Below are 15,066 nucleotides of genomic sequence, written 5' to 3' on the forward strand. Positions count from 1 at the left end.
ATGACCTCGTAAATATTTCACATCAAAACACGTGATACAGCACATTCAATTAACATGAATTCTCTATAAATTAGGTCGATATTTGGTTTCAGTGCAAATCGCGAAAAAAACATAATTTGCCAGTGTTTCCCAGTTGAATTTGATTGCGATACACGGTGAAACACAATTATTCAACTAGGGTCAACTTGTTTGATAGAAAAACTAATCCACTCGAGTGATGCGTAAATACGTTTAAATAAATTCTATACGTTCACACTATTAAAAGCCCTTAAATGAGTAAGTCAGATGTCCAACTGTAAGAATTTCAGACTGAAAGGGATATAGATTATTTGGAAAATATACAAATATATAAAAAGCGATATAAAAAATAAAACAAAGAATACAATAATGCTGGTGTAAATTGTCCCATTTCCATTAAATTCTTGTAATACTCCTTCATTAAAACCCGCTAATTATACAAATATTGGTAACATTGTATATGGAGTAAGAAAATTTGACAAAAAAATAATTATCAAACTGAATTATAAAGTGCTTTCTTAAAAAACTATTGGCATTCTAATTTAATCGTTAAATCAAAACTGTATGTAACGAAACTCCAAGTTTGTAAGGTAAAAATGGAACAATTTCTAAAAATGTTTAAAACATTATATAAATGAAAGTACTTACTGTCCAAAGGAACAGAATATATGTACTTTATTCCAGTATTGGCGTTTGTCTTTAAATTGTATATCTAAAAGAATAAAAACACATGCTCTTTAAAATGATGATCAACTTTTACCATAAAAAATGAAAACATAGTACCTAAATATGTTGATATACGCCACTTAACTTTCAATTGTGTAGAAATGAAAATTCTAATATGACGTTCTTCAAAAGTCTTCAGACCACAATATTATCACAACTTCGATAAACATAATTATGACAAACGCCATAGTCGAATGACATGTTTTACTCAATCTAACCATCGTCTCAACAGTATTTTGCTTCATAATAATCGGTATTTAGTTCGACACATTGGCTGCGTTTTCAGTAATATGAAAAAAATTAATCCTATTACAATCTAGAATCAAAATTTATCAGAGAATCTGGATTTTATTGTCGTTTACCACAGGCTAGCCAATTGTGCTGATATTTAATCCCTCGCTGTCGCTCAGGTAAAATTTTACGACATAAATAACCAGCCCGTGGTAAGGCAATAATTAAATGGGGTTCGTTTTATTTCCTAATTCACTATTTCTTCCATCGATAGGCATGATTCTACCATGGTGAGAAGACTACGATCCCCTGCGTGTAATGCTTTTCATAGTTATTGTTAATAACACCGACAAAATCTATGCAACTTCTCAGACACAGTCAATTACCCATAAAAGGGGAACGTTGAAAGACAGATAATATACAATACTGATACTTAAGTGGTGCTCCAGCTAAGAATCATTCACAATGTGATTCATGGGTGAAAAGCCTACATACTCTTACTTTTGATATTTTGTTTGAATTGCCGTAGTGAACAGAAATTTACATTCGGTTTTTCATATAATCCTTGTTCTTAGGAGATAGGAGTTATATAGAATGCACTGTTGATTTCAAAATTAAGGGAGATGACTCTGTAAATGACACTCAAATACAATATAATCTATTGGATTTTCAATGTTTTTTATCTCCTAAGAGCAGGCAGATTTGAATGAATAATTACACATTTCATAAAATAGACCCATAAAGCAACTTAATAACAAAAACAAAAATATGTAGCCTTTTTGAAGTGTATCTCATTTTAAAGAATTTGCATGATTCTGACAAATACTACTACTTAATTGGTTTTAGTTTTACGTCCTTTTACAGATATTTTATGCATTTCAGGACAAGAACGTTTGATTAAATAATTGAACTCAACATTGTACTAGTCTTCTGACACGCTGACCGGGAATGTTAATATGCTAGTATACAAAAGCACAATCCCTTAAGTAGGCATGGCACACAACTTGGATATATTATTTTGACTTTGAATGAATCAGTCATCAATTCATGTCCTCTATATCAAGAGCATTGTAGTAACTATTTTAAAGTTTATGGTATGACTAGAGAAAGATTTCATGACCTTTGGCACTTACAGAACGATATGGATAAAGAAATTATTACCTCGTAACTTTTCGCTTTTTTCTAAAGTTTACTAATACAATTTTTTTCATAAAAATATTTTTATAAATACGTAAATGTAGAAATATTGAATTCAAAACAGTAGAATGATCGATTATAAAGCTTTGAAAGAGTTCTAGACAAATGGTATGCGTGTAGGCTAAATTGAATGACATAGCCTTTCGTGAACTACAAAGAGTAATTTATTAAATATTCTGACTGGACTAAAATTTATTTATTTTCCTACCTTAACAATGACCGGTTCAGTTAGTGGTCCTTGTGCGTGCATGATTTGTGTCAGGTATTTAAAATGCCAAAACGTTCCGCCGTAGCTTACAGGATTGTTTCCAGTATCAAAAATCCTACTATCACCAACAATATTACTTGCTATTATCGGGGTGCCATCTTTTGTGTGTATTTCTGTAAAAAATATGGTGTGATATATTCAAAAAATCTATAATAATTCATTATTTATCACAAGTGGTACTGTAGTGTTTAGGCCTCAGTAATCACTTCGAACGTTTCCATTACTTTATATATTAAAATAAAGGCTATTTTCAAGGTTTTAAGGAGAAATGACATCTAAATATTGCATACCGTTGCAAAGTCTTGAAAACAAGGCATTTTTTTTTACAAAACTGACTAAAATAGATAATAATGAAAATCCAAATTTATACCTTTTTCGTTAACTGACAGCATGGAGGCAAATTAATGTAAACAATATTCATACACCTTTATAGTAAATTACGAATATGATCTTTAAGCGCACATTCACAGTTTAATTTTGACAAATATTGATCAACAAACACACAGTTTGTGCTCTTAAGATACAGTGTGTGTTCTGGTACTATATAGGGAGTGACTATTTGACCCAGAAGTGGTAAGTGAGACCTTAAGTGAAGATCGTAACAAAAAAGTTCAGCCTTTGCATAAGCCCATTCATTACACCTCATTTTTATTTCATTTTGCCTTCTACCTAAGAACAAAGAAAGAAACCCAGTAAACAAGAGTGAAAATATGGCGATTCTATTCATAATACAAATAGCAATGATTTACCGAATGTTTCCAGTGTAAAATTGTTTTGATAATTCACACGGTGAAATAAATTCCGTAATTTCACTCACGGACTTACCCCCGGTGAAACGTTATAACACGAATATCAATCAGCCGTTCACAAAAGTTTTAATTCATGTTAAAAATAGAAACATAAATAGAGAAAATCTATGTGATAAATAGGATAACCAATTGGTTAACTCGTTCCAATTAAATACCTATTAAGTAGCAGTCTTTGTAAGAATCATGCAAAATCTGAAAAATGTGATACAACCCAAAAAGGCTACATATTTTTGTTTTTGTAGTTAAGTTGTTTTATGGGTCTATACTATGAAATGTGTAATTATTCATTCAAATCTGCCTGTTCTTAGGAGATAATCCAGTAGATTCGATTGCATTTGAGTGCCATTTACAGAGTTATCTCCCTTCATTTTGAAATCTACAGTGCATTCTATATAATTTTTATCTCCTAAGAGCACGGGTTATCAGAAAAAACACATGTTAATTTCTCTTTACTATGACATTTCAAACAAAATATCAAAAATAAAAATATGTACGCTTTTTACCTATGAATCAAATCTTGCATGATTCTTAGCTGGAGTCCTACTTAATACTTCGTTCATCTTATTTTTTATATAACCTAAAGAGTGCGTCTACGCGTTGCCATTGACATGATCTACCTACCAATGTAGTACTGTTTCATGTCATTCCAGGTATACGATATTTCGATATTGAAAGCTCCAACAGGAATTTCAGTCCATTCGCTCCTTGTCCCTGCAAAATGTTAGAATATTATAAATGTTGTATATAAAATATTGTGAGGAACGTGCTAAGGTTAAGTGTCATTATTTTGTACAAGGCCAGGAATGACACCCTGAGAAGTATTGTTACGAATAAAGAGAATGGCAACAATCTGCAAAAATAAATCGAAAGAACTGATTTCAAGAACTTTTTTTAAACATCAGAAATTTCAGTGGAATCCTTAGAACACTACCTAGTTTTACCAACAATAGTGTTTTTGTCAGTAATAAAAATGAGGACAAATGAAATATTCTATTTCGTTGTAAATACTATTGCGACAATGTTGATGTTAACTGAATTTTGTCGTTTGAAACTTCTGAAGAATCGTATTTTGATACCTACACTGCGCAAGCGTCTGAGTAAAGGTACCCTCTCTCACGAGACAGGTGCTACTGTCACCGTTACACACCCCACATGAATCGAACTCTAACGTTCCCGTTGTGTCATTACAGTCAAACTTCTAAAATGATGCAATTGATAATGTTAGTATGCATATATGTATATCGTCATTTTTTGCTGTTTCAGTGATTCGCCGAGATTGTCGTAAAGTCGTGAAATCATAATCTTCGTATTTATCCAATTAAGATATTAACTGAAATCATTGTATGAATAACAACATATGAACTTGTATACAAGGAAAGTTATCTTAAGTTAAGATTGAAGGATTTTCAATAAAATTATTAATAGAACCTGATTGCGTTAGATCTTGTATATTTCAAATAAATAAACTGATAAATGACAATAAAGTATTTTAACTATTCAGTTTCGAAAAAACAAATGATGCATTATATAAGTAGATACAGTTCTTGAATCATTTAAACTTCACATGAAAAAAAAAATTAACCTTCAATTACAGTATCTGGCTCCTCGTTAAAATTTTTATTTTACTGTAACATCAACAAGAAAAATATATTTTGAGAAGTGATTAAAAAACTACTTTTCAAGCTTAAATAATCGTTTTGAGATAATATAGTTAATCGCATCCTAAAACTAGATACCAAAATTAAAAAATGTTACTAATCCCCACCCGCAATGCATTGAAAAAAGACATTTTTCAATTCAAGAACTGTGTGTAGCTTTCATGCATTTTCATTCTAAACAAATAATATTTCAAGAATTCAATTGAACGTGCAAATAAAAATTGCCAGTGTTTTTGAATATGATGAAGTTTTCATGCAAAATCGTGTGTTTAGTGTACAAACAATAAAAAGTGACCATGATATTAAAAAAAATAAATAAATAAATAACGGTGATAAATCACTTGTGGTTTTGCGTGATTTGCAATTAATAATTTGTTTTATCAGATATGAAATATCGAATATTGTTGGTTTAAGATACAAGTTCATATTACAGACAAACGCTACAAACAATGAATTTATATTACTAGTAATGTTTTAAAAAACTTTAAACCTCGGGATAAAAACCTGTATTGTACTTTAAGACTTCTTCAAAGGACTCCCAAATAGGTCACAAAACACACACCAAAGAAACTTTAAGTACCAAAACTTGCAAAAAACGACCACACCACAGTACGAATTACGAAAAGCTTACATATTGGTAAATCCAACTCAAGCTGAATTTACTTTCTTTTTAAATTGATTTAATATATTTCTAGCACATCATCGCAGCTTAGAAACTTAGCAGAGAGAGACGAATTTTGGGGTTCGTAGATAGTAATCACAAAAGCCACATTACAAAGAAACATACATTTTAAAACCACTCAGGGGAGGATGCACCAGATGGCCCATTCTGAGATTCGACAAAAAAAATCTACAAAGGTTGTGTCTAATCTTAAATTCATTCTCGCGTTTTCCTTCAATCTGCCTTCCTATAAATATCTGTGTCAAGTTTTTGCAACATACACAATCTATGAATGGTATATAAACATGTTTCAATCAATATCAAAACTTTATTGTAATTGAGTTTGTATAATGGAAACAATCAAGAAATCTAAACATTAAATGAACATTTAATCGTAATTAAAGTATATAAAAAGGAAAAACAATCATCCAGTTGATCATCAATCAACATCGATTTGAAGTTAGTAAGAGAAGTTAAGGCCATAGTTATGTTTTTTTAGTTCTACACCTTTTGACAAAACTTGTAGGAAGGATGACGGATAGACTTAAAAGCTGTTGACTTGTAATCCGTACCAACCCTGGTTAAGATTTAAAATGTATTACGAGATAAACTCCTAGTGTAACTAAATCTATTTGTTTTGTTCTTGACGAGATTCGAATGGAAAAAGCAATGTGTAACAACAGTTTATATTAATAAAATAATAATCTTTTATTATATCATGCAGTTATGAACTATAATATATTATATTATTATTTTACATAAAAAAACAACAGGTCGGGGAAAAATCAAAATCAACCTATTCATTTGGTAAACACCAGAGGTGGAAGTTTCGTCAAACTTAAAATTAAAACAAAAAGAATAACTATGGCCTAAGATTCAAAATGGTAAAAGGTGAATAAACAGCATTCATTCAACACAGCAGTCAGTACCATTCAGCCTAAGAAACATGCAGACTTAGAGAAAAAAATTAACATTCATCCATTTGACCCATTATTAAGCTTTTTTTTCAAATTACTACTGAATTCCAAATCCTAAGTGATGTCAAATAAAAGTTGTCGGGAGAAGGTAAAAATACAGAATTCATTTCACATTTGAAATTTCAAAATTTATTTCAAAAGAAACACTTGACAAAACTGCTATCCGTTAATATTTAAGTACCAGACACAGCCAATGGTAAGGTGATTCATGGAGTAGAAAACCCTACCAAACAAACTATGCCTTTTCAGTCTATTTATGCTATACTCTCACATAAGAGTAATCACTTCTGCATTCAGATCTGCACTTTTTAGAAAATCATACATTTGTCTACCACTATAAATCAAGAACGATAACTCTTACAAAGTGCCAATTTAATGTACAATCTATTTTTATCCAAAAAGGGAAACAACCAAATGAAAAACTAAGGCTGGATATGTGATCAGAAACTGTTTCTGGACAAGAAATAAAACTGAATTCGGTGGGTGTTTGACATACATGAATCACCTTCTGCCTGATTTTTATAAAGACCAGTATTTAATTATTTACAAGAAAAGAACATAACATAAATATACAATGGTGGCTTTTAACATCCAGGCTCCTGGGTTTGAGGAAACAAAAGACTGGTCAAACTTCGTCTGCATGCTTTTAGGCGGAATCATACTATTAAGGAGGTAGACCTAGGATAAAGGTACATCTCTTAAACATCACTGAAACGTTTGTATTCAGCATTTTACATCAATCTCATGTAAGCATCAAAGTAACTTGGATTGATTTCATTTTGTTTCAAATGAAAGCTTGATAGGCATTGGTGAAATTGAATATGATACAAACATATCACTGATTTCAAGAGTTGTTTCGCTTATCCTAGGTCTACCTCCTTAAATATCAAACAATAAAAATGGGAAACTGAGAAAGTGTGAATTTACCGTCTATATTAAAAGAAAAAGGAAAAGTCATAAGTCACATTTTAACATAGCTATGATAAAATAACAATAGATGTAACATTTTACATAGTTCAAATACGATATAAACGAACGAACTACACAACAATATATTTATAAGATATTTGACCAGATAGTAAAATTTTAAGTAATTAGTACATTTCTTTTCATTCAAAAAGTTTATCAGTGACAGAAGTAATATGTATGTCAGTTTTGCTGAGAATAACAAACATAAAATGTCTCATTTTTTTTCAAAACAAAACAGTATTTTCGAAAGCCATTGTATGCATTTTCAGTCAACAACACATAGTGATCATATATTTCTAACATAAGGTAAATTTTAAATCATTATAATATATACCTCGCAATATCCTTCCATGCATGCGTAGTAATATCCCGGTCGTCTAGGATATAGATTAGCATCTGAAGTAGACAGAGAACCAGAACATGGGGTACCATCTTCTATTAACCCATATCGATGTAGTGAAGGTGCTGTGTATCCGGCATTAGGTGCGCATTCGACTTCACAATCTCCCCAATCTGTAAGAATAACAACTGTCCTTATTAAGAGTACAGCTCGTCTATAACGTACACTTTTTTACTGTTTCCATTTCCCATCGCCCCATTCTTCTATGTTCAGCCATTTTTGTCAGATTTTGGGACACCTCTTGTTTTTCTTAGCATTTTTTTAGCGCACATATTTTTGCCCAGTGAAAACTACTTTTGCTTTTCATAATTTCATTAAACAGATCTTAAAATGTTGTTTGAGAAGAAGAAAAAGAATTCGTCTTTAAATAGATAAAACCAGTTACACAGTAATATTCTTTTTCTCGCCCAACTTTCAAACGTTTATAAATCAAAAACAAGCACACTGACCCATCAATGTTTGCTTTTTTATTGTTCCACCATTGTCAAATTTGCGATGCAACCCCCCCCCCCAAAAAAAGAAAAAAAAAAAAAAAAAAGTTACAGCCTTAGATTAATCCTACGAGGAGGAATGACCCGGCAAGCGAAAGCTATATTTTATATAGCCTAACTGGCCAAATGGTCTAAGGCGCTGGACTTTGTGCAGGCGGTGTTGCCATAGATGTCACAGCGGTTCGAGTCCCGCGAAGGGAACGACAAAAAATTTGCATCGCAAATTTGACAGTTCTAACATCGTTGGGAATTTTTCAGACCTATATGATTGGCATGTCATGTTTTGTATTAAGAAACCACTGAGCCGAGCTAATACTACCTGGTGAACTATGCTATAAATTTATACAGGAATTATATATATTCCAGTTCATTTTAGTAGATAATGTTGGAATACAGTGAATCCTGCAAAACTGAACCCGCTTTGGACTTATGGTTTGGTTTAAACATCGTTAATTGGTTTACGAAGGTTAAACAAAATTCAAAGAGGATCAGAATGTTGTGAAGGTTCCTTCGTCGTTCAGTGAAGACCAGTGGATGGCCTTGAGCTGTCATTTGTCATCACAGCGGGTTGTCATTTTGACATATTCACCATATCCATTCTCCTTTTGTTTAAACAGATATACATTTGTAAACACCAAAAAAATACTAGTACTTTTGAATAGTGATTTGTGTAGGTAGGTTTTTGATTTTGTAGAATTCGATTTCCCCAGGTTTCACTGTATATCACAATTGATTTACTCTGAACAGAGAATGTTCTTTTAGGTAATACTACTTACTTAATGATGAATAAATTGATCCAACTGCCGAAAACATTGTTCCATTGATGACTCCGTTATCAATCAACCTCTGACAAGTTTCACTCGCTCTTTGATTGATGAGGGTAGATGTTATACCACTGTCCCCTGTGCATGGCTGTGAGAAATAATATTTTTCTAAGCTGTGACTTTCTTGTATTACTCAAAATTGACTCCCTCTTTTAATGTCAATTAGAGTGCAACACTTTGAAGTTAACTTGTACATTTCGAGTATTTTTGAATGCACTAAACGTTTGTGATTACGTCTAAGTCCAGGATAGAATAAACATATGCAATAAACATTACATTGAATGAGAGATTTTATAGATAAGGATTAGATTATTTTACTATGGATGTCTAAGTTGTGAGAAAATTCCATTTTTTCAAACCATGACTTTTCCATGGATCACCAGTATTTTTTTGCTGTTTGAATTACATTTAAAAAAAAAACAATGTTTGTGAAAAATTTTACCTATCAAAACTTTCACTGACATGTTTTCTCTCAGATCAATTGAAGGGCTTCGCGAATAAATGTTTTGCCAAAATTACTACTCAAAACGAAAACTAAGCGCTGATTCAAGGACTCCAAGTCTGTTCAAATAAAAAGGCATAATGAAATAACACACCTAACATCGATTAAGAAAATGGAAGGGACATTCTGATTGCAATGGTAGTAGTTTAAAAAGCACACTACATGACAATAAAAGAAACCTACCGTAGTGTTACAAGCTATTGCATCAAATTCATTGCCATCACAATCTGCAGTGTTTATTGGGCTGAAGAAAGAAAAAACAAATGTCTTATAACCAGCTTCTTTGTTGGAATTCATCTTGTCAGCGCTTTTATTTTTTTTGTATGGCGTCTTGTTTATCTTTAGTTTTACATATTATTTATTTTATTTGGTTCACTACATTATGTCTGTAGATCGTCTTTGTTTTCTGAGTTCAAGAGAGTAATCAAGGGAACCAAGGTTATAGCGGCAATCAAAAGAATGTAATCCAGGGACAAAGACCAGACATGGAAGACAGACATTCACAACAAAGAACATAAAGCAACTAAAATCATACATACAAAGTAACAAAAGCAAATGAGCAACTCGAATTCCATTAAAAACTGGGAGCATGGACAAGGTGCACCGGTAGGGTAAGCGTCCTCTGCTTTTCTAGAAACACCCGCCGAGTTGCTCATAAAAAGTCAAGTCCGGGGTAGACAAACGAGGAAAGGAAAACTATGATCCGTTGAATACATCAGTTTTCATGGTGCTGATGGATACACCATAACGATCCACGAGTTCATGATGACGACCATAAAATTTCTGTAGTGATGACTTCAATCTTGTAGCAACATAACCCTGTCCCAGAAGCCTATTTGTTCTAGCGGGATAAAAGAAGTCTGCGTAGTTTCGGCAAGCTCTGGCATAACGTATGAGTTGTGATATGAACACTCCACACGCAGGAGCCGAAGGGATGTTGCCACAGATGGAAGGAAAGTTAACAATTCTGAATGAAAAGTCATCACGTTTGTCGTAAAGTTTGGTCAATAGTTTTCCTTTACCATCGATTTCTAAGTGTAGGTCAAGATATGAGGCTGACTTCACAGTGTCTGTAGTATCAGGTTATGTTTTAGAATTTCGACGTTTTTGAATTCTACGATTGATCACGCTTCGGTATTTTCTAGCCAACATTTACAAGACTTCCTATTCCTGTTTACGATGAATATTTTGTAAGATGAACAGAAAAAAATCAGTACATAGCATTTCTGTTCGGGAATCCCACAGCAACGTTATGTTGTGCATTATGAAGTGAACACCAGATGGTTGAAGGAGGATTATTTATATGATAAACATAATGTTTCAAAGAATTGTCATATTGACTTCAGTTCAATGTTATTAAAATTGTTTTGTGCAGTCTCTGATGTTATTTTATGTACCAAAACAACTACTGTTTTATGCGTAATTTCAAATAAAAAAATAATTCTTCTAACCTCGGATTGTTGCATTTTCGACGTCGATAGTTGATTCCCCGTCCACACGTCCGGCTACACCCAGTCCATTCTGACCACTCAGACCAATTACCAGGTCTTATAAGAGGATCAGTAATTTGAGCTGCTGAAAAACCTTGACAAGACCCATCAAAACATATCTGAAAACACATGATTCATGTATGAAAATCTTAATATCTGTTTGTTCTTTTAGCAAACATTCTAAAGAATCGTATATTGCCAAATACAGATTTGATATATTCTGTTTAAAACATGGGTTCCAGCAAAAGAAATATACGGCTTACTAAAGAAATAATTAGAGACAAATGCAAAGCAAACTTTTAAGCTGCAAATGCTAAAAAACACCCGTCAATGAAAATAAATGACAGAAATACCGCTGCCTGAAACAATTTACATTATCGATATTCAGATTGAATTAAAACAAATATATTTATTACAAAAAAACTTTAGACGATGGATTTTTTTAAACATCATAAATAAATCTGATTTTTACCAATTTAGTATGGTTGCAGATATGTCGCTTATGTGTATTAAAATATACTAAAAACAATTGGCCTTAATGGAAGCGAAATATAAAGTGCACTATTTAACTGGTTTAACATAACATTTCCATTGGAAATGTCTGTTCCAAGTCAAGACAATTCCGATTGTTTCTGACTGTTTTTGCCTTCTTATCACAATTTGTTATATGGACTTTCCTGTTTGTCATTCATTATTACTTTTGCCTAAAGTTGATCAGTTCGGCTGAACCTTACCATATTGTCAGCACAGTAGAGACCGTTAATTGAGCTGGTCTCCTTGTTCATTCTACCATACAATGGTCCTCGATTCGTATCTACACAGCTGTAGATATTACATGAAGTAGGCTGATAAATATAAAGAATTTTTTTTTGTTATTATGTTATCATTTATAAACAATGAAACCTTTTCAGACCGAACAACTTTTGGACTAAAAAATTGGACGGTTAAGTTTAAACAGACATTTTTTTTTCAATGATTTAAACTTACATTACGAACATTTAAAAGTGGTTGGTGTCGGATTTTCCAGGGTTCAGTTTAGGCAGGGTTTTTTTATTGTTCGTGGTTTGATTGTTAAGACAGGTTTCATTGTACATACTCATGTTTTTGTTTTAATGTTTTGAGCTATAAATTTAAGATTATGAGTTCTTATCAATAATGTAAACTTTTATTTTAGAAATTGATTGGGGATGTTCTCTTGAACCTAAATGAAACATTTAATCATAACAATCAATATGGTTGATTCCTTCTGTCGTGGACATTTTCTAACTATCTGACCCTTACAACTCCATTAAGAAATTTACAAAAAAAACACTCTTTAAATATTCAGAAAAGATCCTTTGAAAGTTTTTAGGGGGCAAACTTTCGGATATTGAGGGAATGGAGTGTTGGCTAGGGAGATTTGTTACTTATACTATTATGTTGTCGATGATTCAAACTTTTATTTTTCACATACATCGAATTTTTATGTTAGTATTTTTTTTTTTTTGTAAAAGCATAATATTCCGAATAAAGTAACTTGTATGGATCAAAACATTAATTTTCATATATATATATATTAAAACACTTTCCAATTTGTGAAAACAGACTATGTATAATACATAAATGGTCATACCTATCATTAAAAGAATAAAATAACTCACAACAACATGAGGAAATTCTCGGTACCTCCAACCAGTTCCGTACTTAAATTCACAAAGTTCATCGGCAGAATACTTCTGTCCTACAAGTAATAATTATTATCATACTTTTAATCCATGTATTAACAATATAAGAAATGCACTATATGTAATATGTAAATATTATGTTGAAAAGATGAACAAGAACACATTCTCAAGCGCCTAATCTTCGAGGTTAGTCTGCAAAAACCAAACCCGATATATTTTTCATTTAAACAAAAAACCTTAGTGCATTTTTTAAAGAAAATCCGACAAAAGTTGCAGACGCTCTCCAGTCTACAAGCATAACCTGAAAAGTGATCACCCAACGGATTTCTAAAAATAAATCAATTCCATCTCAGCTTAAACAGTTACGTGTATAAACGCTCAAGAACACCATTAAAACTTTGAGGCTTTACTCTTTGTTTTGCTGTATTTCACATTTTAGATCATCTCGATGCTTGATTTGACTTTTAACCTCTCGCATCAATAAAACCACCACATAGTGTTTGAAAATCAATGTGCTTTTTAGAACACCGGCTTAAATGTTAGAAATGTTGTATTTTCTTCAATAAGATCAGGTCTGTTTAAGATTGAGGATCAAATCAAAATTAGACATTGGATTGATAATAAGTTAAGAACGAACCGGGTATTCCAGGATCTAATACAAGACCCTGTAGTGGTGCCGGACTGACTTCATTATTCGGAATATCATCAGTCCACAAGCAATCAGCGCTTCCAGTCCTACAACATAAATAAAGGATTTACAATGTCGTGTAAGCCAAAGTAGCAACTGCTAGACGTTAGAGACAAGGATTTATTTAAATCTAAAGAAACGGTCTTAGTTTTTATATATGTTAACATCGAGGAGTAAGTGAAAACAGAAAACTAAATTAAAATTAAAAATAAATAGTGGAGTCTAGGGGAATAAATCTTACACATCACTGGAAATGATACAAACTGAATTCTAAGAGGAATGGCGTTTATCATATGTTTACATGTACTTCCTTAAATAAAATTAAAAGAGCAATCCAAAGTTCTTTCAAAAGTTGAAACACTGACTAATTACTCTATGAAAACCTAATTCTTGGCTTTGAGAAATTTCTTTTACAATACTAACAATCAAAACGAAATTTCCATATATATATATATCAAAATTTCAATTATGTGTCTATTTATAATAGTAGTAAATATCGTATCGAAAATGGGGTTACCAGGTTACCAAAAATCTAATAGTAATAACATGACAAAATGTTTGTGTACAAATAGGGCTTTAGTTAAGTTCAACAAAATACTAGCAAAAAATGGGGGACAATGGGGGATATGTACCACATCATACTAATTTCGAAAGTGATGATCATATGATGTAATTAACAAAGAACACTTAACAAAAAATTGGAAAACAAGGCATGTAATAATAACCTATTTGCAAATACTCCTAGATGTCATGTCAACAAAATTCTACTTACTGTAATCTGGTATTCATGTCATCTCTACTACATGTACTCCATCCAACTCCAGCCCCTCCCATTACTCCGACATTTGGGGCGACGCACCCCTTGTCTGAGTCGTGGTACATCCCCATACTGTGAAAATGAAAAGTTTATTAAGATAAAAATGTATATTTTTATACTATCATATTCTTAACAGTCATTCAATTTTACACTGTACATTGTCGAATGAAAATATGGGAGAAAAATTAGAAGACGTTTAAATAAACGTTACGAGTAGACAAAACACGTGGCAGCGGGACACTTATGCTTAGCTTTTTTTTTTCACAACGAATCATTAAATATGCATTTCTTATTGGCATGTTGCAGAGACCTATGGAGAAAACAGCTTCAAGTTAAACCTTGATATGATTTGTTAACATACATTCCAAAGTATATCCATCCTACTGATTTATCTAGACACGGCTGAAGAAGGGTACTCGTAAAGATTCTGGAAACTAATTTTACAATTGAACTCTACCTTCCCTTTTTATTTAAAATAAAAACAGCAATCTTACTTGTGTCCTAGTTCGTGAGCAGTCGTTACGTATGTAGTGACACCATCAGCCGAGACCCCACATCTGTATGTAGGATTACACACATTATTTTGCCAGGCAAGTCCCCCTAGGGCAGGGCTTGGAACTCTATATTTAAGACAAAAATCATGAAATTCAGTACACATAATTATTGATAGCAATTT

At 32.2% G+C, this 15,066-nt stretch overlaps 1 protein-coding gene across 1 annotated transcript in view; it reads right to left on the reverse strand.

The window, feature by feature from the left end:
* Positions 1-15,066, reverse strand: part of LOC148626576 (A disintegrin and metalloproteinase with thrombospondin motifs 4-like) — an 86,845-nt gene that overhangs the window by 10,665 nt on the left and 61,114 nt on the right. The window contains 13 exon segments of the mRNA XM_088570652.1: positions 667-730; positions 2,381-2,553; positions 3,871-3,960; positions 4,330-4,447; positions 7,849-8,027; positions 9,182-9,317; positions 9,915-9,975; positions 11,183-11,340; positions 11,956-12,066; positions 12,862-12,941; positions 13,523-13,620; positions 14,346-14,462; positions 14,885-15,010. Coding sequence (XP_088426778.1) covers positions 667-730; positions 2,381-2,553; positions 3,871-3,960; positions 4,330-4,447; positions 7,849-8,027; positions 9,182-9,317; positions 9,915-9,975; positions 11,183-11,340; positions 11,956-12,066; positions 12,862-12,941; positions 13,523-13,620; positions 14,346-14,462; positions 14,885-15,010 — 1,511 coding nt within the window.

The sequence above is a fragment of the Perna viridis genome, chromosome 2 (genome assembly GCF_037379345.1).
Source record: "Perna viridis isolate PV_CMFRI_1.1 ecotype Kerala chromosome 2, ASM3737934v1, whole genome shotgun sequence".
NCBI classification, from domain to species: Eukaryota; Metazoa; Mollusca; class Bivalvia; order Mytilida; family Mytilidae; genus Perna; species Perna viridis.